Below are 26,083 nucleotides of genomic sequence, written 5' to 3' on the forward strand. Positions count from 1 at the left end.
TGTTCCTTCTTTGTCTCATATGATAACTGTCTCAAAAGGCCTTTTTTAAAGAGTTTCTAGGTGACAGTTCCAAATCCTCAAATTTTACAGGCACTTCAGGTTTTAGTTATGTAAATGTTGCTAAATTTAATGGATCTGATTTGTTCATTTTGTAATTTTTTTTTCTATCTTTCCTCAAAGCAGAATATTTAAAATATAAAGCTAATCTGTGAGGTTCTTGCTGGAGGAATTGGTCCAGGTTTTACTGTTTATAGTTCTCGAAATGCCCAGTAGATAATTGGGTGCTCAGATGAATCCTGCCATGGCTAACAGTGACTGGTTAAGGTGCATGAATATATTTCGGTCAGCTCAGTATTTTTATGAATAATAAATATAAAAATACCCATTTAGTTATGCTGTGAATCACTAAATTGACAATGGCATGGCTTCTGGGTGTTTAATGTAAATGTCTTGAAGCAAGTATTTTATGCACATTTTAGGTATATGAACTCTGCTGATTATTAATTTTCTAGCCCCTACGTTGATGTGGAATTCTCTTGGGGAGAACAGAGTGCCATGCATAATACTGCCTGGTGTGACTTGTATGGAGGCCCGTGTCTGACGAGCTTCTCTCTTTTCTCCAAGTGAGAGCGCTGACTGGACTCCATACGGGTGAAGAAGTGCAGTTGTTCAGAGAGTTTTGCTTGGGAAGTTCCCTGTGATACGGTGTTACTTCTTTGCCCTCTTACTGTATTTTCATGAGCATATTAGAAACGTGGCAACAATCAGTGCAGTTAACAAATGGTCTTGACCAGTAATTGTTGAGAATACACAAGAAAGGCAAGAAGAGAGAGGGCAAAACAGAAAAGGAAATATGACCTTTGGGTGAAGAGACAATTTTCTTTATTCAAGTATTGTTCTCTAGTGGTTTCAAAATAAGTATTCAGTGATCGTACCTGGGTAAAATTTTTGAAAGGGGCATAGAAGAGGCAGTAACTTAAGAAGGATGGATGCCTGACGTCTGGTCTGCAGAACATAACTGTGACTGAAGAGACAGCTGTTTCCTCAGGCTGAAATGGGTGCTAATAAGTACTTTTAAAGTGATGTTGGCACCTCCTGCAGAGGCTTTGTTCCCTTTGAGCTTTGCTCCCTGAGTTCATTTATTTCTCCACAGGCTTCCTCTTCCCTGTTTCACTAGGTTTCTCATCAGAAAAGACTTATTCTTTAGGACCATTGTTAGTACTGGCTGAGGGAACAGGAGGAGGGATGTAACCTGGTATCTTGATATTTGAAGAATGAGATCAATTTGAAATTATAAATTAAAAATAAAAAGCCTCCTTACCCAGGAGGCAGGGCATACTTTGTTGATTTTGTTTGTTGGGGAGGAGTAGCAGTATGGCTTTAAAACACTCGTGGGCTGTGAAATCAATTGTGGGTTGCTCCCAGCATTTGTTTACTTATTTGTGTTGTAAAATGATAAGGTAGAATAGGAAATGTGAATATAATACACATACATATGTGGTAAGAAACACAGTGATACTTTTATCAATTAATTTGCTTTTTAGTTTAGCAATAGCAAATTCTATGTATTGAATCTTGTCCAGTCTGGGTTTGGCTTACTGGATTTTTGTTTTGTTTTGTTTTGTTTTTTCAGTTACAGTTGATATTCAATATTATATTAGTTTCAGGTGTACAGCATAGTGGTTGGACATTTATATAATTTATGAAGTGGTCACCACAATCTAGTACCCAACTGACCCCATACACAGTTATTACAATATTATTGACTGTCTTCCCTATGCATTACCCAACATCCCCATGACTATTTTGTAACTACCAATTTGTACTTCTTAATCCCTTCACCTTTCTCACCCATTCCCCCCAACCCCGCCTCTCATCTGGCAGCCATCAGTTTGTTCTCTGTATGTGCGAGTTTGTTTCTGTTTTGTTTGTGCATTTATTTTGTTCTTTAGATTTCACATACAAATGAAATCATATGTTATTTGTTTTTCTCTAATTCCACTTAGCATAATACCCTCTAGGTCTATCCAGGTTGTAATAAATGGCAAGATCTCATTTTTTATATCTGAGTAATATTCCCTTGTATACATATAGTGACACATTTTTTTCATGGTGTTTTGTGTCTGAATATGTGTGCATATATATGTAAGTGTCCATATGCACACACAATATCACACATGTATACTGGGTTGCAATATACAATATAGTTGATACTATGAGTTACCATCAAAATGTTTGAAAAATACTGGTTTTAGAGCATAGCCTTTGGGGCTTGAATGTAAAAAATACATATTCTTCTAGCTCTATCAGATGCTGTCAGTGGGTCCCTTTGGTGAGTTAACTGTTCTGTGTGTTTCTTCCGGTCTTTCTTGTTCGGAGGAGTTAACGAGATGGAGTATAATGAGCACTGGGCCCTGGCCTGGGAGGCACAGTTTACTTCCCTGCGTCCTCCCCTTCCCTTAAGAACAGCCAAGATATGCTGTGATTCCGCTCATCCTCTGCTGAGTTCCCGTCATTTTCTTCTTAGCTGGAAGCCAATTGTTTTCTGAATTCAGAGTCTTGGGGCTGTCTTCCGACTCACCATGATTGTGTTTGTTTCTTCTCTGTCTGTTTGCTTCCTACAGATCCCTCTCTGTTTTCTTCTACCATTTGTTTTTTGTTTTTTTTTAATCATAGCCAAAGCGCTTGGCTTTATAGCCATTTTCTTTGCATTAAGAAACAAGAAAAGAAAACAACAACAACAACATATTATTCCTTTCTTTCAATTTACCTGTCTCAGTGTTCCTCTTCTACTGTAAAGAAAACAATCTATATTTGGGAACCAAGAATGCTATACCCCTATGACTTTAAGCCTATGCCGCTCAATGTGATCTGCAGATGAGATGTGTTCCACACATTGTTCCTGGTTCACAACCAGCCCAGAAATTGAGAGCAAGTCTTTGGAAACTTTTATGGGAATTTGACAAAGTAATTTTATGTTTATTTAATCTAGTAAAAAAAATTGGGGCTTACATTTTTTCATGCTTTTTTGTTTCCTTTTTCTAGAAATCCATGTTTATTATATTTTACATAAATATGGTCTGAGATGCAGCAGAAATGTAAAAAAACTATGCTCTTTTTATTGTTTGAGAAGCACAGCTCTACATAATTGTCATAAGTGGTGTATCTAAATTGGTCTGAAGAAACACAAATGGCCAAGTAAATTAGAGTCACGATATATGACAGCAAAGATGGAACTTGTAAACTTTTTATGTAGCCTTGGGATCGATCTTAAGTTCAAAATTTGAAGGCATTGTCATAGGGGAATAAATAAAGACAAAACGCCCAAAGGGAGAGAAAGACCAATGATCTGTGTGCTTTTACTAAAACTAAGAAGCTTAAAAAGTGAATTTCATAATGGCTTTGTGGTTTATAAAATGCCAAAGTATTTATTAACACACATGACGGAAAACACCGCCTTTTTTGTTGTGTGCACAAAGTTTCTCAAATGTAGGAAGAGAATTCATACAGTTTCCTCAACCTTTAAAAGTCTCGAGTCTCTACCACATCCATGCAAATTTTAATGATGGGGTAGAAGGGAATAACTAATTGTATGTGGTTATTGCTGCTGTCACAAACAATGATGGAAGATAGTCTAATCAAAAGCATTTACCAGTGGATATGATTAAGCTAAATTTAATTCACCCAAAGATTCAAGAATGTGGACATTGAATATTCTCATAACAGTTTTCCTTTCCAAAGAAACAAAAATAATTATTCTTAAAGACCTTCAAAGTCTGCCTGTAAAGACTGTTCCTTTTGAAGCCGACTCCATTACATGGAGCTTTTTTCATTTGCTGGCCATGCTCTACTTCCATACTAGTGATTTAACAGTGTTTTGTTATCTGAACACAAATAGAATTTCTATGCTAATTTGAATTCTGATTTCTTTTATTTATTTGCCCAGTTAGAGTGTTTTTTATAGGGGAAAAAATTGAGGTAAGGAAATACTTACCAAGGGAGACCCAATTACTCTTTGAAAATTCATTTCCTCACAGTCAAAACATTAAAGTGGAAGGTGAAAATTAAGCACTCAGGCATATAGGGATACTTAGCAAAACAGACTTAGTCTAAAATTGAATATAAATGTTTTGAATTCTTTAAGCATCAGCTGGTGAGTTGACTTTGCTTTCATACTAGATAGGTGATAAATTTGAACAATTAAAAGGTACCTCTTCCCTCCTGCCTGCCATTCTTTTTTTGCATACCTGTGAATTTACCCCAGAATTCTGGGCTGCTAAACTGTGCTAAACATAAATGTCCACTCTTTCTTCTGTAAACTCACCATAAGACACTAATGCAGCACCATCAGGAAATACCCCTACTGTGCTGGCTGAAATGCCACCTTCTTTTTATACATTGAAGCCAGGAAGCAAATTCTCATGGCCACAACAGAAATAAAGCTTCACTTCTCAAAGCTTATGCTTTTATTTTTGATTTTTATTTATCTTATTTTATTTACTTTTTTAAGTTCATTGAGGTGACCATGGTTAGTAAAGTTACATAGGTTTCAGGTGTATAGTTCTGTAATACCTCATCTATATATCACATTGTGTGTTCACCACCCAGAGTCAGTCCTCCTTCCATCACCATATATTTGATCCCTTTTACCCTCATCTACCACCCACCTCCTCCCTTACCCTCTGGTAACCACTAAACCATTGTTTGTGTCTGTGAGTTTTGTTTCTTTATTTGTTTGTCTTGTTCTTTTGTTGCTTTCAGTTTTATATCCCACATATCAGTGAAATCGTATGGTTCTTGACTTTTTCTGTCTGACTTATTTCGCTTAGCTTAATAATCTCAAGATCCATCCAGTAGAGACAAGATTGAGTCAAATACTCAATTCATTGAGTTTTGTAATACTGCAGTGCTAATGTTCTTCTCTCACAAAGAAAGGAAACTTAAAAATTACCACTTAGATGAGGTAGGAAATAGGTGAGGTAGGTTAGGATCAGGAGGGTGTGGTGTGGACAGGTAGAAATATATAGAGCTAAATGCTAAAGAATTGCAGAAAATTTAGAGAAGTAATGCATTTAGGAGGTATGAGGAAACCAAATAATCATCATGACAGTCACATTTTTGAGCTTGTGTTACATGGCAAGCGTTGTCCTTTTTATGCATTAGTCATTCATTGTGGGAGCTCCATAGATTACCAATTAAGAGACCCTGTAGGAAGGAAAAGTGGGGACCACTCAGAGGAGCGTCCCAGGGAATAGGTGCTCAGAGAAGAGAGACTTTTGTGTGTGTGGACATCAGAGCGATGCTCAGTTGGTTTCTGGACAGCTTGGAGGAGGGTTTCCTTTGCCTGTGACTGTGGAGGCGGTCCAGATTGAATCGCCTTCTGAGGTCCAGCGAAGGAAGGAAACAGCGCAGGTTGAGCAGGTGCTTCCAACAGCACCACACACGTGTGTTTGGAACATCTCCGACAAATTTCACAAAATCACACACTGGATAATAGGTCTTGTGACGAGAATTGGGTTAGGGAAGACCACTCACAATCTATGCAGCTTTGTAGCCACAGAACCAATAAAAACAGTAACAACCCTAATAAAAGTACTGGCTCCATTAACTCCCATCTGGTGTTCAGCATCCCAGTGAATCCATCTGAGCGCTGCAGCCCAGAGCTCCAGCCTCCTTCCTCTCATTAGAGAGATCCTCAGAGTTATTCCCTTCTAATAAAGAACACTTTCTGCGAACTTCAAAATGCCATCTGGGGTTTGTCTTCTTCATCATCCCGTGTTCTTTCCTTTCTAAACTCAGGAGGGGAGTAGAAGCTCCATAGTTTCTTCACCAGTTCTTGCAGTTTCCCAGACAACTTGACAGTAGAAAGAAGAATGCTTCTTGAAACCACTAAACTTCTTGCCTTCTTACACTAAATAAAGGTACTTCCTCAGGATTTTTAGCCTGTTTAGAAGCCATCAATCATGTGGACTTTTATTTGAGAGATTTGCCCCTGATCACTCTAAAACTTTAATTCCTGCAAAAATTCACACATGAAACCAAAGAGCCTTCTGAGTTATGTGGATGTCACTCCCCTATTTGCTAATCCTGTTGGAGCTAATCTGCATTGCAGAAGCATGCCGCATAACAAAGACTTTTCTGGCTCAAAGAAGGAGGGGGAAAAAGACTATAAAAATTAGAATCATTTGAGTATTTGTAATTTAGAATGTCCCCTTGACCTCAAAATAAAAATTTCTGACTGAGCATTTTGTGCTGGAATGGAGCATATTGAAGTATTGGAGGATAAGTTGTGTAGCTAGGAAAACTGTATTTTGGAGAACCCTGGTGATTTCCTGAACAGGATGGTAGGAAGTGTATACCAACCTGTGAAAAGAGATGGGTGTGTTTCAGCTTCATCCCAGCATCCAAACTAAACTGCGTAAGATTTGAGAAACACGGACTTTTGCCATCCTTTGTATATTGTCATGTTGGCCACCCATGGTTGCCCAAGTTTAAATGATGGAAATATGCAAGAAATGATACTCTTGATTCAGAGTTGGCTTCGAGGCCGTGTCAGGCCTCAGTACACATAGCTACATAGTGACAGCGATATTGCAGATAATAGAGCCCCAAATGATTGAATATGGAATAAATCTGTTTATAATTTACTAAGAGCAGAAAAGTACAATTTTAACTCATGTTATAAACACCAGAAACCTGCTTTAGATTTGTGGTAGGGTTGGTCAACCTTAAGTATTTTGAAGGGTTTTGTTTGTTTGTTTACATTTTGTGGCATATAGTTAACCTAAATCATTTCAATGACATTCTCTTGCCACTTGTTCCCATTCTCTATCTCCAACTCTTTCTTAAATCACATTTGCAGTTCTTCCTTATTACTGGAATATATGTTCCATAGATAACCCTTCCCTTGTGGCTTGGCTTTCATATTTCCAGGTGCATAACATTCATCTCTTGAAAAATTGTTCTATTTTCAAATAGCTACTATAATTTTCCTTTGCTGTTGTGAAGGGGTTTGTTTTCTTCACGTATGCTCAAATGGCTCACGAAGAAATATGGGGTTATTGCAGTGTGGCAGGAAGAGTAATGGGCTGGAATCTCAGAGGTTCAAAGTTCTGGTTTTGCCATTAATTCATTCTAAAACCTGGATAAGCTGCTTCCTCATCTCTGTGACTCAATTCCTATATGTGCTAAATGGCATTAACACTAGCTCACCTCATATAGGGACACTCCGAGGGTAACATACACAAGCAAACATTTTTTAATACTGACCCCTTAACACTACTAGCCTATTTATAAAGGATAGATTGACATTTATGTTTTTTTAATTGAGTCCTCATAGTAATTCTCTGGGAAAGGTAGTCTTCTCATGTGGCTGTTTAGGAAATCACGCTTGTAGACAAGGTAAAAACTTCACACTTTTTCTAGAATTGTGTATGTACGTTTATAGAGATGTCTGGTGTATACTAAAATACACACAAACATACATATGGACACCTCCTTGAAAATTACAGTTCACAATGAGGGAATTTTCAAAGGAATACTCAATGGCAGTGTTCTCCTCACCCAGGCGAAATCACGAGTCCAACCACCCTGGAGCGATAGTTTACTTTTCATCTTTATACTCCAGATTTAGGTGTTTCAAACAGGTTTCTTCTCTGCTGAAGACCTTTTTTTCTCTTTTATTTCAGAACATTTTGTTTTTATCTTTCTTTATGTGGTATGTAAAATTCACAGAAGTATTTCAGTTGACCTTTCTGTTGATTGTAGACAGGGGAGGACCCAAGTGATGCAGTTCATGCGAGGGTATCCGGCAAGCCAGAATCCGTCGGGCGACCCATCGGCACTCACGGGTGGGCTAGGGCCATGCCTGTAAAGATACAGAAAGCTCATAGAGACTTCTGAGAGTAACCGTCCTCCAATTGGCACAGTGATTGCATCCATATGCTCAGTTATACCGCGTCCCGCAGTTAGTTGTTACAGCAGTGGGGGAAGGGTGGTGGTGCGGAACTGCGAGGATGACATTATGTTGCCAACAAGGAGCGTCATAGGACTAATAAAGTTTTCTAAGGTTCCACAAATCAGACCAATATGTTATCTTTCTCGAGGTTGTATGAGAATCTTAAAGTGGTGGTGGTTTCCAAATGGTGAGAATTATAACTTAGTGTGGTCCAGTAGAACTTTCTGAAAAAAAATGGAAAGGTTCAGTGTCTGTGCTGTCCGATATGGCAGCCACTAGCACATGCGGCTTTTGAGTATTTGAAATGTAGCTCCTGTGACCGAGGAACTGAACTGTTAATGTTATGGAATTTTAATGAATTTTAATTAAAATAGTCACAGATGGCCAGTGACTACCAAACTGATGAGTGCATCTCTGCAAATGACGCATATTTCTGTTACTTTGGAGACTAATTGCAGTGATATCTAGGGAATTTTCCATTCACTTATCTTGAGAATACTTTTGGGGTAAAAAGAGATGGATTTTCAAAGCCTAAGTATTTGTTGAATTGCTGTGTCAATGTATGTAAATAATGGTGGCTTTTCTGATAGGACTGGGAAGTTGTGTTTCAGGTTGTGACTCTCTGATTTCATTTCCACAGGCTCTTTCATGTTGGTGAACACATCTGGGAGATCTGAGGGGCAGAGAGCCCACCTCCTCTTACCTCAGCTTAAAGAAAATGACACCCACTGCATTGATTTTCACTACTTTGTATCCAGCAAGAGTAATTCTGCTCCCGGGTTACTCAATGTCTACGTGAAGGTCAATAACGGGCCTTTGGGGAATCCTATCTGGAATATATCTGGAGACCCGACACGTACCTGGAACAGGGCAGAACTGGCCATTAGTACTTTCTGGCCTAACTTTTATCAGGTATGCTTTTTGTTTTCATTTCATGTTTTGATGCATCATCTGTCTTCTAACAATATAGTCTTATTATCAGAGAATGCATAAGCAGTGTTAGTATTTCTTATACCAATGTAAGGAAAGCTTATGCTATTTGATAGAGAGCGTATTAAGGCTTTGTTTGTAACATTCAGTTGAGAAAGGAGTAAAAAACAGCATTCAAACTTGTTTATGCATATATCGTTTTTAAAAACAAACAAAACAAAAGCAGTAACCTGCAGCAGGGCAGAAAGTGCTATCTGCAAGGGTATTTTCGTTTCTATAGTAAGTAAGTCATATCTGATTCAGGGAGACATAACACTTGATTCTAAAAGGAGAAGCCCCTTCTTCCATGTGTGGATCTCAGTAGTGAATGAGTCAGTAAGGAATGAGCCATCATGGAGAGCAGCTAGTGAGGTGCAGGGCCCTGCTCCCATCCCCAGAAGCAATGAAAAGAAAATAGCATGTGTAGGCTGAGTTCTCGTCATGCAGGGCCTGATGTCCCTGTTGCTGTTATTTGGGTTTTTCTCTTGAGACCCACATTGCTCACTTTGAGTTCTCTCACTTTGAGTTCTCATTTAAAGTATCAAGGGTGGAGGCCCAGGAGCAGTTAAGAAGTGGGACAAAAGCAGTCCTAATGTCACATCCTGATTGTCAGAGAGTTCCCATACCACAAGAGATCCTGACTCAGGATCAAAGGTAGGAATTAGTGCCAGTGGCATTCGGTGCTCTTTTTTCTTTTGTCCTCAGCACCTTTAAAAATAACTTATTATTAAGAATTTTCACTTTCAAGCTAAGCGGATGCATTAAGGAAACTGCAATATTTTGCTTTTGTTTCTTAATTCCTTTGGCTCACTCAGGAGCCAGCGGGAACATGTGTACAGGGTCATCTCTCACACGTAACTGAGCTGCTCAGCTAGACTCAGGGAAGGGAAAAGTGGGTCTTCTCAAGGGCCGCTTGTCGTCCAAATGGCATGAACAACACCCAGGAGTCCATTCTACGGGTTTGCTGTTTATTGGAGAAGATGTATCAATTCCTCTATCCCTGGATTTGATATGGGAATAAATGGGCTGTAAATGTCTTGTTTTTATTGATCTTTGTACTCTTGTACCTGTAACAATTTCTGGTATTGAATGAGTGGTGAGTGTTTCTTGAACAGAAATGGAGGGGTAGTGAAAGCTCTGTTAGTTCACATATAAATTGTTAAAATCTTTATTTAGAGTACACTTTGGCAATACATTTTAAAGGTGTTAAAAATTTAGATATATCTAAATTTAGCAATCTACTGTTAGGAATTCATCCTAAGGAAATAGTGTAATGTGGCTGCAAACAATTAACTACAGTGAGATTCATGGCAGCTTATTTATAATGAAAAGTCAGAAACTTTATTATTTCTAACAATAGAGGATTAATTTATGTTATTTCAATACAAAAATTCATTTTGCAACCATTAAGAATAATGTTATACAGGACCATTTAATGATGAATTTAAGCTTATCTTATTCAGTGTAAAAAACTTATATAAAGCAGTATGTCAAATTCCATTGTTTAAAGTATGTATACATATATGTATGTATGTATATATGTGTGTGTGTGTATATATATATATATCTATATATATATATGTATAGAGAGAGAGAGAGAGATTGCAATATATGCTGGAATAAATATATTAAAAAAGGGTATCTTCCCCAGCTTGTAATTTGATTGTTGTTTCTTTCTGCCATATGTCACAGTCTAAATTTTCCCCATGTACATATACTGTTTTTACTTATAAAACACAAAAGAAAAAGAAAAACTAGTTTTTCTTCCGGAGTGAAAATATTCTGTTTCATGAATAATCTTTTTGATAAACATTATCTATGAGTGGTATGATTAAAAAATATGGCCTCTGGGACAAAGTTTAGTTTTTCATCAGATGAAAATGGAAGCAGGTGAAATGCTAAACTAGGCTTCAGCAGGCATTTGTCAGGTGGACTAGGCTAAGAGGCTGAATGTTTTTAGAACCTTCTTGGGGAGGAGACGTTCCAACAGTAGAGAAGGCCTAAGCCTGGGGTGTTCCTACTGCCCGTCTGGAACCCGCCCTTTCTTCATCTCCAGGCATCTGCTGGGTTGAGGCCAGCAGGACTAGAGGTGTGTCCTGCTCACATGATCTCTGGTTTCTTCTCTTTCTTTGTGGTGAAGGCCCTCTTTCTAGCTTATAGATGCTGCCTTCTCATTTTCTCTTGTATGCTCACATGGTCTTTCTTCCACTGGATAAAGAGAGAGAGAGCGAGGGGGGAGAGAGAGAGAGAGAGAGAGAGAGAGAGAGAGAGAGAGAGAGAGAGAACCTTGGTCTCTCTTCCTCTTCTTATAAGGACACTAATCTCATTACGGGGGCTCCATCATCATGACCTCATATAAACCTAATCACATCCCTAAGGCTTCATCTCAAAATACCCTAACATTGGGTGTTAGGGCTTCAACATATAAATTTGGAAGGTGGGGGAACACAACATTCAGTCCATTAGCAGCCTTTAACACCTAGCTCAGACAATATACATTAAAGAAGTGATTTAATTTATGAAGTCTTATGAGATCAGCCTTTCAAAAGGTATTATCAAGCTTTAGTGAAAGAAAGGCAGTCCTGTGTATCAGACCGTTCTTATTTTCAATGAAATTTTCCCTTACTGATCTCTTTTGAATACATTGGTCTGTCTTCCCAATTGTGAACCTCTGACCCTAACCCCCAATCCCTCCCACTTCCCTCTGTGATTTCTCTCGCATTGCTGAGCAGTACATGATTTACCATATTGAATTGGAACTTAATTCTCATTGTAGCTTTCTGGCGGGATTCACTAGGAATAGCTTCCTACTATGAATTTAAAGGTGGATTTGTAGAGACTCTAAGACAGTGTTGCTAAGTGTTTAAGAACCTGGTGATCAACATCAGTAAAGGGTTTGGATCCACTAAAAATGCACTTGTTCATTTGTTTTCTGAGGAGTCCAAACTACCATTAGCTTGAAAGTTTTAAAGGCATAGTTAAGGTAGTACTTCTCTCTTATTTTTCCTTTATATCCTGGGTAGTAAACATACTGAAGTCATTAATCGTAACATAAGCTATTAGACGAATGGCACTTTGTAGATGATACAAAGAGAGATGTCAGCAGGAAACTTACAAATGCTGAGCAATAGGCCTTAAAATCACCATATAAGACCTGAATGATGTGTCCCAGTCGGGGCGAGAAAAGACAAGCTGTGTGAACGAAGCTATATGAAGTAGGATAACACCTACTAAATCCTATTTCCACCTTTGGCCCAACATGTTAGCCGAACTAGAGGTGATCAGGGAAAAAAGAAAAAAAAAAAGAGAAGTAGTCAGTAAAACAAGTTGTGTGTGTTCAGGTAGCACTGCCCCAGGAACGGGCTTCTCTGCTGCAGACTATAGTTCCCCGCCTGTGTGGCTGGCACACCCTTCCTGAGGATGAGATGGGCTGCTCTTAAAAACGTGAGACAAGCATGAGCCCATCTACTTTTGAATTAATTTCCCATATAGATTTTTCTTTAAGGAGTTCTGCTCTAGTCTGAGGAAGTGGGTCTTTTATGTGACTATTTTATTTCTAATTGGAAAACAGAAAAAAAATTTCTGGTATCACATGTGCGTCCATGTATGTGATATTTTCCTGTATGAACGTGGTTCATAAAAGTCAATATTCAAATGATGCATTCTTAGGATACAGATAGGCTGTTTTGGGGCTGAAAAGCTGAGGACAAGACTTCTAAAAGAGGCGGCACCCTTGAGAGACCTCAAAACACAGGGACTCTTCTTCCCCCAGGCATCACTTCTGTATTAGTATTTAGACTGCAAGATATGTTATCGAGATCTGAAAAAATTAATATAAAGGGAACACATACTTGAAATACTAGTATATTAAAATTTATAGTCATATGGTGTTTTAATTCTATAAGGCGCTTTTATACTTTACTAACTAGTTTGATATAATTAGTGAAGATCAATAAATTAACTTTTTAAAAGAAATTTCATATTGTTTGAAAATGGGCAGCATGATAGCATAATAAAAGAACATATGCTTTGGGTCACAAAGAACTGGATGTGAATATCAAGCCTGTTTACTAGAAGCTCAGGCAACTGATATAAACTTACTGGCACTCACTTCCCTGATTATGGGGCTAAATATAAATACTGTGTAGGGCATTAAGATGAAAGGAAAAGCACATTTGGGATGTGCTAGCCTCTCAATAAGTGGTGGTAGTTTATCGAGATTAAGATTTGTGCGAGACAATAAAAATGGAATCAGCTAACAGGCTGAGTGCTTTCTGCCTACTATGTCACTCCTTAAATGTGTTTCATGAAGTAGTAAAAGTTGTTCAATGAAAAAGAGTTTCGGACACAAATCCTTCAGTGAAACACTGGGTGAAAAGAAGTGAATCAAGTTTCTTTCCACCAGAACATTCCAGAACTGCTCACACGCAAAAGCGTGCGGTGCGGTTTCCTGTACACAGCATCAGCCTCCTCCGGACTCTGACTGCACCACGGGGGTGAGTGCCCCAGGGACCATCGGGGACCCCGCTGTGCTGGGCTCCATGCACCTGTCCCGTCCCTTCCCTCCTGTGCTTTGGTCAGCAATATCCGTTTCTCATTCAATTGTGGCGACAAAATACTGAGTTGCTTTTCATCTTGGTAAGAATCTGAATTTTGTCGTTGTTGGATTTGGGGAGGTTTTCAATAAAACTAGACACAACTACCCTGTGGGCTTTCGATAAACATAGCAGGCTTGGACAGCTCTTGTTTTTGTAGGCTTTCCCTTAATGCTATCTTTATTAAGCATTTTGAGAATTTCAAATGTTTTTTCGCCGAGTAAAGTTCTTGCCATTGTAGTCATTTTATGTAGCTTTTCTTATTTGTAGGAGAGTGGTATTCTACAGGTACAAATCACAATGGTAACCTGCACAAAATACAGCTAATTGCAGGTTAATTGCTATTCATTAAAACATAAATTGCCAAATACTTGGTGATTAACACATAAATTATTCCTTAATTAATGTTTGTCCTAATTGCTGCTGCTTAGAACCTGTCCCTCTGTTGGGCAGTGGCCCTGGGAAGTGAGAAGTACCTACTATGTGCTTTCATCAGGGCATCTGGGCTGTGGCACCTGCTTTCTTTGATTTTGTCATTGACTTCCTACCATTTTAAGGATAGTAATTTATTCTCGCGAGCACCCTCTTGCTTTATTGTGCTGATTTAAAAAGAAAAACAAAAAAAGGACTGCTTTGATTCTGCTTATTCCCCTCCTCTCTCCTTTCTCCTGTACCCACAACTTTCCAGAGGCCACCCATCAGTTTCTCTGGGTTCCTAACCCTGCGTGCACCAGAGAGGCTGCTGGAATCTCACATCGTTTCTCCCTGCTTTGGAATACAGTGTTTCTGAGTCCAGTTAGAGGCCAAGAAGGCAGTGATTTCAAATACAAATGGTTGCTCTGAAAAGAGAAAAATGCATAGGTGGTGTTGAAATCCCCTCCCGTACGCCTCTCAAGGAGCTGGGCTGGGAGCGTGTGGGCAGTAACAAGAGGGCATGTGAGGCTAAAGTCATGGAATGATGGGTCTTCTTGTTCTCTAGAGCCTCCGTGTTAAAACAGATTCCTTCATGTACTGAAGGTCCTGGGAGAAAATGTGCACTGGATTCCAGCGGAGCCTGATCAAAATTCTCTGTGCAGCGAGAACACGGAGGAGCTTGCCCTTTGGGGGGCTACACCCAGAATTACCCTCTCCCAGCCTGACACCTGTCCCAGTAAATGAGGAGTTGAGGGAACAGGAATCACTTGATCATACCCAACTCCGCACGTTCAGCTCCAGCCTTTGCTGCCTGCCCAGTTTCTTTACTGGGTTGACCTCCAGCCCACTTATTTTACTAGACTGTCACGTAAAGTCACCCTGAGTGACAGCACCTCTGCATACATTGGTTGCTCAGAGATAGTGTTTTACACTTAGTAGGTGAGTGTTTTCCAAATTGTGGTCCACAAATCCAAGGGATGTTAAAACGCATTAGTTGACAAATGGGAAGATGCATCGATTTAAACACATTCTGTACCACAAGCCATTTCAGAGCCAGGCTATGTTTCCAAAACTCCAGGAGGGACAAATGCTGGGTACAGGTGCCCACTAGACTTTGGGCATCAGGTTAGGCTTTTGCAGAGCATCTCTTGAGTCTAGTGTTCCCTGGAGCACACTTGGGAAAAAATGATATGTACTAATGGAAAAATAGAACATTCCCTGCTCCGTAAATTCCTTAGCTTATGGTCCTTATTCCAGGTGCAAGACAATTGAATTGCAGCATTCTTCTAGGATGACATGGGGAATTAGATGTGGCAGTGAAATAGAACTCTGTCTCAAGCCGGAAAGCTATTCTAAGCAGTTGCTGCTGTCCTCTGCATTTTGTGCTTAAAAAAGACTAACAGTATATTTTAAGAAATCAGTGGAGGCACACTGGGCTGTCACTTTAGAATGGGCACAGTGCTGTATTTAGGAAGTAAGTAGATCGATTCACCTGATGGTTTCTTTTATCTTCAAAGATAATATTTTAAAAATTTATTTATTTTAAACTTAACCATATGTCCAAGTTTCATTCTCAGCTTGTGCTCATTATTTGGTGATCACAGATAAGTGTTTCTTCTGAGTTAACGTTCTCCTCTGCTGTCTGTTGCTTCTTGGTTACCACACTTATCCCTAAAGCCTTCCTATGTTTTCTGTTTCCTTTACCTTAATTTTCTTCCGTATCCCATTTTTTTAATAGAATGAGTATTTGAGCTATGATTAGAAAAGATTTGAAAAGACAATTTTTTTCAAAGTCAAGGGAAAACAAAAAGTGAGGAAAGTCATGTTTATTGGTAGAAATAACAGATGAAGTCATGTAAGAATGAGTGGAATAGGCATGACAAAGCACTGATATTTAGCTCCACCGTGAAGCCTGTCGTCTTTGAATGCCTTTAACTTTGGGAAAGTCGGTTTTCACTTTGATAACTTGTCCATATAAGCCAATGCTTCCACATTTTCTTCCTGATGTTTTTAAGGACACATAGTTTGTGGTTTTGCTTTGCCTCTTTATCATTATAGAAACATTTATTTTACTGTGTATGTTTTTGGTTGTTACTTAACTCATTTGAAAAAAACAGTGGGTTTTGTGAATGGGTAGAATTTACCTTAGCTTTTTATTTAAATCAAAACCAGAAAGGGTCTACTAGGTTATGTGTGGGGAAAAAGACATACACCATTTAGTCTCCCTTGTTCTGGGGAATTAACAAATAACTTCCACCAACACGTTTTCCATTTTCTGTGGTGCGTATTTGCGTTGGTAAGCAAACTTTTTTTCTTTGCTCACACACAGCAAGGGTAAGTGGCAGCATGGACAGCTATTAATTTTGCTCTTCACTGAAGCACAGAGGATCAGAGATACTGCAGTGTTAAGCTGCTTCCTGTCTCCTGTTTGGCAGGCGTCGGAAGCATAACCTGAGGTCAACCCTCGCACAGGCCAACATCCAGGATGGCTTTTTCTGAGCAAATGGAAGTCAGTAGTTTAACTGATTGTTTCGGTAGATGAAAGATATCCAAACCTATAGAAAAGTTTTATAAGAATTTATTGGAGTCAAATTTTTGAGGACATACCTGGAAGCAAGATCTCCATGGATTGAGAAAATGCTCTGGAGGAATGACCTTTTATGTATTTAGTATCAAAGAAGAAAATGTACGGAAGGTACACGAAATCCACTGGTGGTAGAATAAAGAGGCGGGAGAACGCAAAGCACGGAAATTTCTAAGACTGGATAAAAAGTGAAATGGAGAAACACATACTTTACATTGGTGCATACAGGATAGTTAATAATTAACATCCACAGCACATAGAGATGCTATACAGGGAACAAGATAACAATGAGGGGTTCTGTGGTCTCACGCTCTGTTTGTCTGGTGCTCTGGTGCCTGTGGTTATACCTTCGAGGAGTCTAGAAAAGAAAATTAAAATGTCAAAGTTATGTTATCCTAGATGCATAAGAACAGTAGACAGGGTTCGCTTAAAGTAAAGATTGACCTTTAGTGGAACCTGACTACCTGCCATGGCCGGCCCAGTTAGGAATTTATGATTAGACCATACTGTGCAGTGACTTTAGGTCACTGAGCTTGTCAGACCTGTCATGTGGCCCCCCCGAGCTTGTCAGTTTTATTGCATAACACCACTGTCGCTGACATTTCCTACCTAAGAGCAATGGATTTTCCCCAAGACTCCAAAGTCTATGGGGATATAGCATCTTATCTCCTGAGATGATATTTGTTGAATGATTGAATGAATATTGATCCTCTTAATCTTACATTTCTTTACATCCCATGGCTACAATAATATCTGGGAACTATCAGCAAAAGTGGGTATTGAGTCCTTATTATGCCCAAGTATTTTGATAGAAATAGGGACTCAGGATGAACCAAAACACACTAATACAGTCGATTCTCATTATTCTCAGTTATGTTCTGTAAAGTCACAGCAAGCACTGAATTACTGAATACTGAACTGTTGCTTCTGTGGGAAACACGGGATTAGTCATGCGAGCCTCTGATCAGAACATTTTCATCGACTAATCAATACATAACTTTGTTTTATGTGTGTTTCTGTTAAAGGCAGCTTATTAAATATCTATCTATCTATCTATCTATCTATCTATCTATCTATATCTACTGGGAGTGCCAAAAAATGTATACAAGTGGACACTTTGGTCAATGTTGCTCAAGCAGTAGTTTTCCATAATCAGAAGTGTCTGGATGCTGATGGTAACCACTTTGTAATTGCAGAAGTCAAATATGACTTGCATTTGTCTTTTGTTATCATATTACAATTTGAATGGTTTTCTCATTCTTAAACTGTGTATACCTTTTGTTGGCATCATGTGTGTGTGTGTTGTGTGTGTATGCGCATGCATGTATGTGTGCACGTGTGTGCATGTGTGTGCACGTGTGTGTGTGTAATTGATAAATTGATTATTAACATTGAACTCAGCCAACAGCATTATGGCTCATGCCTGAATAAAACTTACCTAACACACATATTTTCTCCATAAGCAAAATTACAGTCTTATTTAGGAACATTACAGCATTACATTTGGGGCCATGTTAAACAGCAGCATCACCAATAAAAGGCAGAAAAAAAAAAACCTGGCCCTAAATATCCTGGGATAAGGACACTTGTTTATAGTATGAGAGCTAAAACAAGAAAGCAGACAGAGCATTGCCTTGTTGGAACTCAAGGTGTGTGTAGGACGACCCAAAGTTTTGCGACTGTACATATTCACAAATGACCCTGAAAGCTTTGCAAGTATTGATTTTGGGGTTTCAATTAAGTTAGTGAGTAGGCAATTCACAAATAGAGAACCCTGCAAATAATGAGGATTAGTTATATTTACTGTTAAACAAATGCAAAAACGGTGTTTTTTGTGTTTTTTTTGGTATTTTTTTCCAATTACAGTTGATATTCAATATTAGTTTCAGGTGTATAGCATAGTGGTTAGACATTTATATAATTTGCAAAGTGATCCCCCTGATAAGTGTGGTACCACCATGGCGCCCCACATAGTTATTACCGTATTATTTACTAAATTCCCTATGTTGTACTTTACATCCCCATGACTATTGTATTTCTGCCAATTTGTATTTCTTAATCCCTTTACCTTTTTCACTCAGTACAACAAACCTCTTCCCATCTGGCAACCATCAGTTTGTTCCCTGTATCTATGAGTCTCTTTGTGTTTTGTTTGTTCATTTATTTGTTTTTTTAGATTCCACATATAAATGAAATCATAAAGTATTTGTCTTTCCCTATCTGACTTATTTCACTTAGCATAATACCCTCTAGGTCCATCCATGTTGTCACAAATGGTAAGATTTTGTTCTTTTTTTATGGCTAACTAATATTCCATTGTATATATGTACCTTTCTTCTTTACCCCGTTGTGTTTTGATGGACCTTTAGGTTGCTTCCACATCTTGGCTATTATAAATAATGCTGCAATGAACATAGGAATGCACATATCTTTTTGAATTAGTGTTTTGGGTTTCTTAAGATAAATACCTGGAAGTGGAATTACTGGGTCATAAGATAGCTCTGTTTTTAATTTTTTGAGGAGCCTCTGTACATTTTCCATAGTGGCTGTATCAATTGCAATCCCACCAACAGTGCACAAATGTGTATCCTTTTCTCCACATCCTCACCAATACTTGTTGTTTGTTGGTTTATTGATGATGGCCATTCTGACAGATTTGAAGCAACAGCTCATTATGGTTTTAGTTTGCATTTCTTTGATGATTAGTGATGTTGAGTATCTTCATATGTCTATTGGCCATCTGTATATTTTCTTTGGAGAAATGTCTATTCAGATCCTCTGCCCATTTTTTTATTAGATTTTTTTTTGGTGTTAAGTTGCATGGGTATTTTATAAATTTTGGATATTTATCCCTTATCGGATGTATCATTGGTGAATATCTTCTCCCATTCAGTAGGTTGTCTTTTCATTTTGTTGATGGTTTCCTTTGTTGTGCAAAAACTTTTTAGTTTGATGTAGTCCCATTTGTGTATTTTTTCTTTTGTTTCCCTTACCTGAGGTGATACATCCAAAAAATATTTAAATAGGGAGTAGGCAAATTCACAAATATAAAATCCATAAATAGTGAGGTTTAATTATATTTCCTGGTAAGCCAAATCCAGAAAAAGATTTTGTATGATTAAACACTGTGTCGTGGCAAAATTATTCCAGAATAAGATAGGGTGGTTCTCTGATTCTATCATATGGATCCAACACTTTAGCTTTCAACTTTTCAAATACAGTAGATAGTCCCCCTTTATCCACAGTTTTGCTTTCTGAGGTTTCAGTCACCAATGGTCAACTACTGTCTGAAAATATTAAATGGAAAATTCCAGAACTAAACAATTCATAAGTTTTAAGTTGCCTGCTGTTATGAGTAGCATTATGAATTCTAGAAACTTCCTGCTCAGTCCTGCCCAGTACATAAATCATCCCTTTGTCCAGCATATCCATGCCTACTAGTCACTGAGCATCTGTCTCGGTTATCAGGGAGAGAGAGAGAAGAGAGCATATTCACATAACTTTTATTACAGTATATTATTATGTGTCCTATTTTATTATTAGTTACTACTGTTAACTGCTCATTGTGCCTAATTTATAAATTAAACTTCATCATAGATATGTATTCATAGGAAAAAACAGTATGTACAGGATTCAGTCCTATCCATGGTTTCAGGCACCCACTGAGGGTCTTGGAGCATATCCCCTGTGGATGAGAGGGGACTATCACAATTTAGATTGGGCTACTGGGCAAAGATATTTTTCCTAAAAATCTGTGTGTTTCAATTAAAACAAACAAAAATGTGTAGCTGAAATCTCACATTTAGCCAAAAAAAATTGTGTAGAATGAGATCTGAGGGTCAGGTTTTAATATTGAAGTGTTGTAAATTCTCAGTAGTTCAGTTTTTTTTATAGAAGATTTGACTGATAAATGAGTTGGATATGTTTAATATTTAATTTAATTTATTTTTATGCATTGTTTTGAGGTCTATAATGTAATTAGTTTCTATGGTTTTGTTTTGGTATATTATAATTATGCTTTTTAAAAAATTGATAAAAATACAACACATTTAAGTGAGCATTTAAAACACCACCTGTGATACAGTTGTAACACACAAGCCAGGGAGAGGGTTTTATCTATGCCATTGCTGGAATCCAGGACTCCCACGCAAAGTGCAAGGCATATTGTATTTGGCTGTGACAAACTATTGCTGTTGATCAGTACTTTCTTGTTATACAGAATAATGGCAGTGTGTTGGGGAGCCAAGGAGGAAAGTTTTCTCTTAAAGCAGAAGTCTGGATAACAAATATTTCAGGCTTTATGTGCCAGATGGTCTCTGTGGCAACTAGTCAACTCTGCTGTTGTGTGAGAGTTGTCATAGACAGTAAGTAAATGAATGAGCATGGCTGTATTCCAATATAACTTAACTTATGGACACTGGAATCTGAATGTCATAAAATTGTATCACAAAATATTCTTCTTTTGATGTTCTCCCACCACTATAACTATAAAAACCATCGTTAGTTTATGGGCAATACAAAAACGGAAGTTGGGACAGCTTTGACCCATTGGCTATAGTTTGCTGGCCCTTGTCTTAAAATTTATGTTGACAAAACTATGCCATATAACTATGCCTCACATCTACATTTATAGGTCAAATAGATGCTTACAACATTTCTTATTAAATCTGGAAGTAGAAAAAAAAATCTGGAAGTAAGAAAATGCATTAAAGGATGTATATATGTGTGTATGAATGGTTGCGTGTTATATACGGAGGGTGCCAAAAAATGTATACACATTTTAAGAAAGGAAAACTGTACTAAAATTGTAATACTCAATACATACCGATAACAAAAGATAAATACAAGTCACGTTTGACGTTTGCAATTACAAGAGCTGCTCAAAGTGGTTACCATCAGCGTCCAGACACTTCTGATTACGGCGAACTATTGCTTGAGCAACGTTGAACAAAGTGTCATTTTTCTTTGGCACCCCTGGTATATGTATGTATATATGTATGTGTATACGTGTATGTATTCTATGTATATATAGCCTCTTATACCTGCGAGTTTAGACCAGTGACATGAAGTGTCCAGACTTGGAAGTAAAATAGACCTAGAATGACACCCCGACTCTGCAGTGCACTAATTGTGTGACCTCAGAAAAGTTACTTAATTTATCTGAATCAGCCTACTCATACTTATCCCTACAGTGGAGTTAATATCACCTACCTTGTATGGTTGACAGGAAAATTAGGTAATATATACAGAAGAAACCTGGGGCATGGATGTATACAATATATAAATGGTTTCTGAATTATTGAATTTTTTAAACGAAAAGCCTTTGTGTGGCTCCCTAAGGACAGCGAAGCCTCACTTCTAATACAGATTTTCAATATTCTGTTCTGATGATAAGCACGGCCACATCCCAAATCAATTGGTTACACCTTTCTTTTGCCTTTTTCCAGTGGTACCGTCAATGATCTCGTGTTATTGTTTCCTCTGACCTCAATCTTTCTGGCTCCAGATGCTGGCATTTTCAGACATTGCAGGGACTCCCACTGGGTTTTGCTTGGTATATATCCTTGGTATACTTCACTAGAGCAATCGCTGGACTTTCAATGGAGTAGTCTCTTATTTGACACAAATGTATTTGCTTTTGAAGCTTTCTTGGTAAAGGCACTGGTTAGAAAAGAGAACAAAATGTAAAACTTGCCAGTAGCAAGAGTTCAGATGACAAGGTAAGCTTTTTATGGGATGCAAAAATATGCATTTAAGAAACCGATTTAAGATAGGCCTCATCTGTTGAGTGGCATATTTTAACCCTCTGTTTGTTAGAAACAACAAAGTAAATTTCTTAATGGCCAGCGGTTCAAATCAAGTTACTAGTCAGTCAACCTAAGATTGTACTACAGCACTTAAATTCAGATCTCTTCATTTAATTATATTCATTTCAAAACAGCAACCTTTTCAGTACAAATTATACTTACTTTTTATGGTATGTGTTGAAACATTTATATACTGAATTATAAACTTGAATCAGCTAATAAAACTTGTACTCAAAAATACCTTAGTTGAAATTCCTAAGAAAGAGCTAGAAAATGGTCTTTTGTAAAATTTGCTTTAATTTTTTTTGAAGGAGACACTGAAGTTATTACTTTAAACTTGTAACATATAATATACTGTCTTATGTATAAACAAATGTGCCCTTTAAAATTTATACCTCGTATATTATATATAAGTATACACATGTGTGTATGTGTGTAGACACACACATAAGTGTATCTATAAAGATTATTTTCCTCTTTTTATCTCTAGTTAGCTGTAAGTCAGCTGGCACCTATCAAGTCCCAGAAGTTTACTTTTGAAAGTTTGTAATGAACTAAAAAGGGGAGTCCATTATTCTCTTAGTGTATTTATAATCAGATGCTTTTTTTCTTTGCTTCCTGGTATTCCAGTTGGACTGAGAGGAACCGAGTTTCAAAAATAGGCATGTGTCTAATTCTTTCATTGAGGCCTCATTTGTAAGTCATCTTGCTGGGAAATTGGGAGTGCACTGCCTCGTTGCAATATCTCAGTCTAGTAGGGACGCTGGGTAGGTACGTCCTTGCTCACGCATCTGTGAGTTTGTACTAGCAGCCTGGAAAAGTGGGTTGAAGGTTGCTGGCTGTATCATAGGCTTCCTGGTTGGTAAGGAAAGGTGACACTCCTGTGGTGGAGAGGTGTCACTGTCCTATGAGCTCCTTATTGTTCCCATCTGTCGTTTGGCCAGTGTCGTCTTGTTCTGTTCTTCCATTATTTTTTCACAAACTAAAAATATCCCTTATCTTTTCACCAACTAAAGCTTAAGTTTCGTTAAATTGTCTAATTTTTTGGATTCCCCCTGGGACATATAATAAATATTCTATAAATATTTGGACAAAAAGATTTAGAGCCTTTGGGTATTTTCTGATAGACGAGAAAACAGATTCGGAGGTTTAAGATGGCTTTCCAAGGTCTCTAATTTCTTTCCCTTCTTCTTTTCTCTCTCCTTTTCTTTGGTTGGGCCGCGGCCCTGTATTGGTTTAAATAAAACATTGTGTGTTGAATTTACATATGTCAACTTCAAAAATAGATCCACATGAGCATGTTTTATGTGTAACTATAAAGATTCGATTCCATTTTTATGAGAAGTTTCATCCCTTGAAGTTGGTAAAATAAAAATATGATTTTCTATAAGAAGGAAAGTTTTGATGAGGAAAGATGTCTTCATCTGTTCTGTTCGTGACATACTCTAAGTGCTTATCTCATGCCTGGAATAAAGATGACATTTGATGAAGCCATGGAATGAACAAATGAAAGAATAAGAGGGAAGGAGGGAAGGAGGAAGGGAGGGCAGATGGGAGGAAGGAACGATGGATGAAGATTTCTGGGTTCAGCTTTCAAAATAGGTTTGTCATGAGCAGAGCCACAATGTTCTTGGGTAACTTGTGGTCGTGGGCTGGTCTGTGCAGTGGCCATTCTGACCAGAGCAGCTGGCAGGTTCCTGCCCTGTCTACGCTTCTGCCCCCACCAGGCAGGATATGGCTGTTACTCATGGGCCCTGTTTTGGGGGCCTCTGGAAGACCTTTTCCTTTATTTGCTCTCAGTATTCATCTGCTTTATGTGCCCTCAGTTGTCCTCTTATAGTAGTGTCTCTAAAAGTAGAGAGACACATTTGCAGGAACATCCCAATTGCAGGAATATCGCCGCATGTCTCCCTGTCTCTGTATCGTTAGTGAAAAAATAAATTAAATATCTGAGCAAGACAAAGTTTTATTTCATTTCTGTTCTACCGTTGGACCTCTACTCCCCGCTGCATGTTTTGTATTTCATTGTGGGGGCCTGTGGCACAGTGTCGTCTGGTTTGGCAGGTGCCTCTTGGATGACATCTTGTCTCAGGAGGCCACCTGAGCTTTTCCATTTGTGGGGCTCTGTGGATTGTTTTCTCCATTTTTGCCTTCATTGCAAAATAAATAAATAGATAAATAAACAAACAAATAAATAAATAAAACGGTGCAGACTTACAGTTGAAGTGTTTGTTCAGGCAATATGTAGTAGCAAAAACATCATGATATTTGGAATCAGAAAATTGGGTTTGAAATTATATCTACAGTAGTCTCATGGCATGTTCTTGGACAATTATTTTGTATCTAAGTCTTTGTTCTTGAAATAGTCAATCCTTGAAGAGTTTTTTCATGAACTGATAAATAAGGTAATGGAGTGAAATCTACCCAGTGCATGTGGCATATTATGTGCTCAGTAAACAGTAGCTTGTAATTACTTTTTCAAACTGAAGTTTTTGTGGAGATAATTGTGGAATGAGATGTATCAGTGAAAAATAATACAGATTCTTGTGTACACTTACCCCGTTTCCTCTGATGGTAACATTTTGCAAACTTAATGTATAGACTACCACAACCAGAATATTGACATTGTTAAAACTACAGAGCTGTTTCAAATTTCTCCAGTTGTACTTGTACTTGTGCGTGTGTGTGTGTGTGTGTGTGTGTGTGTGTGTGTGTGTATTTAGTTTTACACAATTTTTTCACTTTTTTATTGTGGTAAAATACAAATAACATACAATTTATTATCTGAACCATTTTTAAGTGTGCAGTTCAGTGGTGTTAAATGAAAGCATAATGTTGCAGAGCCATCTCTAGAACTCTTTTTAGCTTATAAAACTGAAACTCTGTACCCTGTAAAATAATAACTTCCCACTCCCCCTTCTCCCTCCAACCCCTAGTGCCCACCATTCTACTTTCAGTCTTTATGATTTTGACTACTCTAGGTAACTTATATAAGTAGAATCATACAGTATTTGTTTCTTTGTGTCTGGCTTATTTCACTTAGCATAATGTCCTCCTTCCTTTTTAAGGCCGGATCATGTTCCTTTGTATGCACAGGCCACATTTTGCTTATCCATTCATTCCTTGTTGGACACTTGGGTGCCTTCCATGTTTTTGCTGTTGTGAATCACGCCGCTGTGAGCTGTGAGCTATGCAGTTTTATTACTGAGTAGGTTTGTGCATCTACCATCACAGTGAAGGTCTTAACAGTTCCAGCATCACAAGGAGTGTTAATTTTGCCCTTTTGTAACCACATCCATCTCCCTCCTGTCCCTTCTGTCTCCATGCATAACCCCTGGCAACCACTAATCTGTCCTTCATTTCTAAAATGTTGACATTGTACAATGTTATATAAATGGAATCATATGTAATCTTTTGTGATTGGCTTTTTCAGTCGGCATAATTCTCTGGAAAGTTATCCAAGTTGTTGGGTATATCAGTACTTCGTCTGTTTTATTGCTGAGTAGTACTCCATGCCATGGATATACCACAATCTGTCTAATCATTTGCCATTTGAATGACATCTGAACTGTTTCCAGTTTTTGGCTGTTATGAATAGAACCTCTATAAACATTTGTGTGCAGATTTGATAGGAATGAAAATTTTCATTTCTTCAAAGTGCACTTGTTGTGTTGTGTTTTAAGACATCTTTATATTGCATGAGCCATGGTCTCCCTGGTGAAACTGCTTCCTGCTATGGGTAAATGGAGGTTAAAAT

The 26,083-nt window shown here is 38.0% G+C and overlaps 1 protein-coding gene across 16 annotated transcripts in view; it reads left to right on the forward strand.

Annotated features, from left to right (window-relative positions):
• PTPRM (protein tyrosine phosphatase receptor type M) overlaps positions 1–26,083 on the forward strand; it is an 809,264-nt gene that overhangs the window by 276,539 nt on the left and 506,642 nt on the right. For all 16 annotated transcript variants that reach the window (XM_019755746.2, XM_074340345.1, XM_074340346.1 and 13 more), the window contains exon 3: positions 8,598–8,869. In XM_019755746.2, coding sequence (XP_019611305.1) covers positions 8,598–8,869 — 272 coding nt within the window. The remainder of the gene's footprint in view (positions 1–8,597; positions 8,870–26,083) is intronic.

The sequence above is a fragment of the Rhinolophus sinicus genome, linkage group LG09 (assembly GCF_036562045.2).
Source record: "Rhinolophus sinicus isolate RSC01 linkage group LG09, ASM3656204v1, whole genome shotgun sequence".
Taxonomy (NCBI): Eukaryota; Metazoa; Chordata; class Mammalia; order Chiroptera; family Rhinolophidae; genus Rhinolophus; species Rhinolophus sinicus.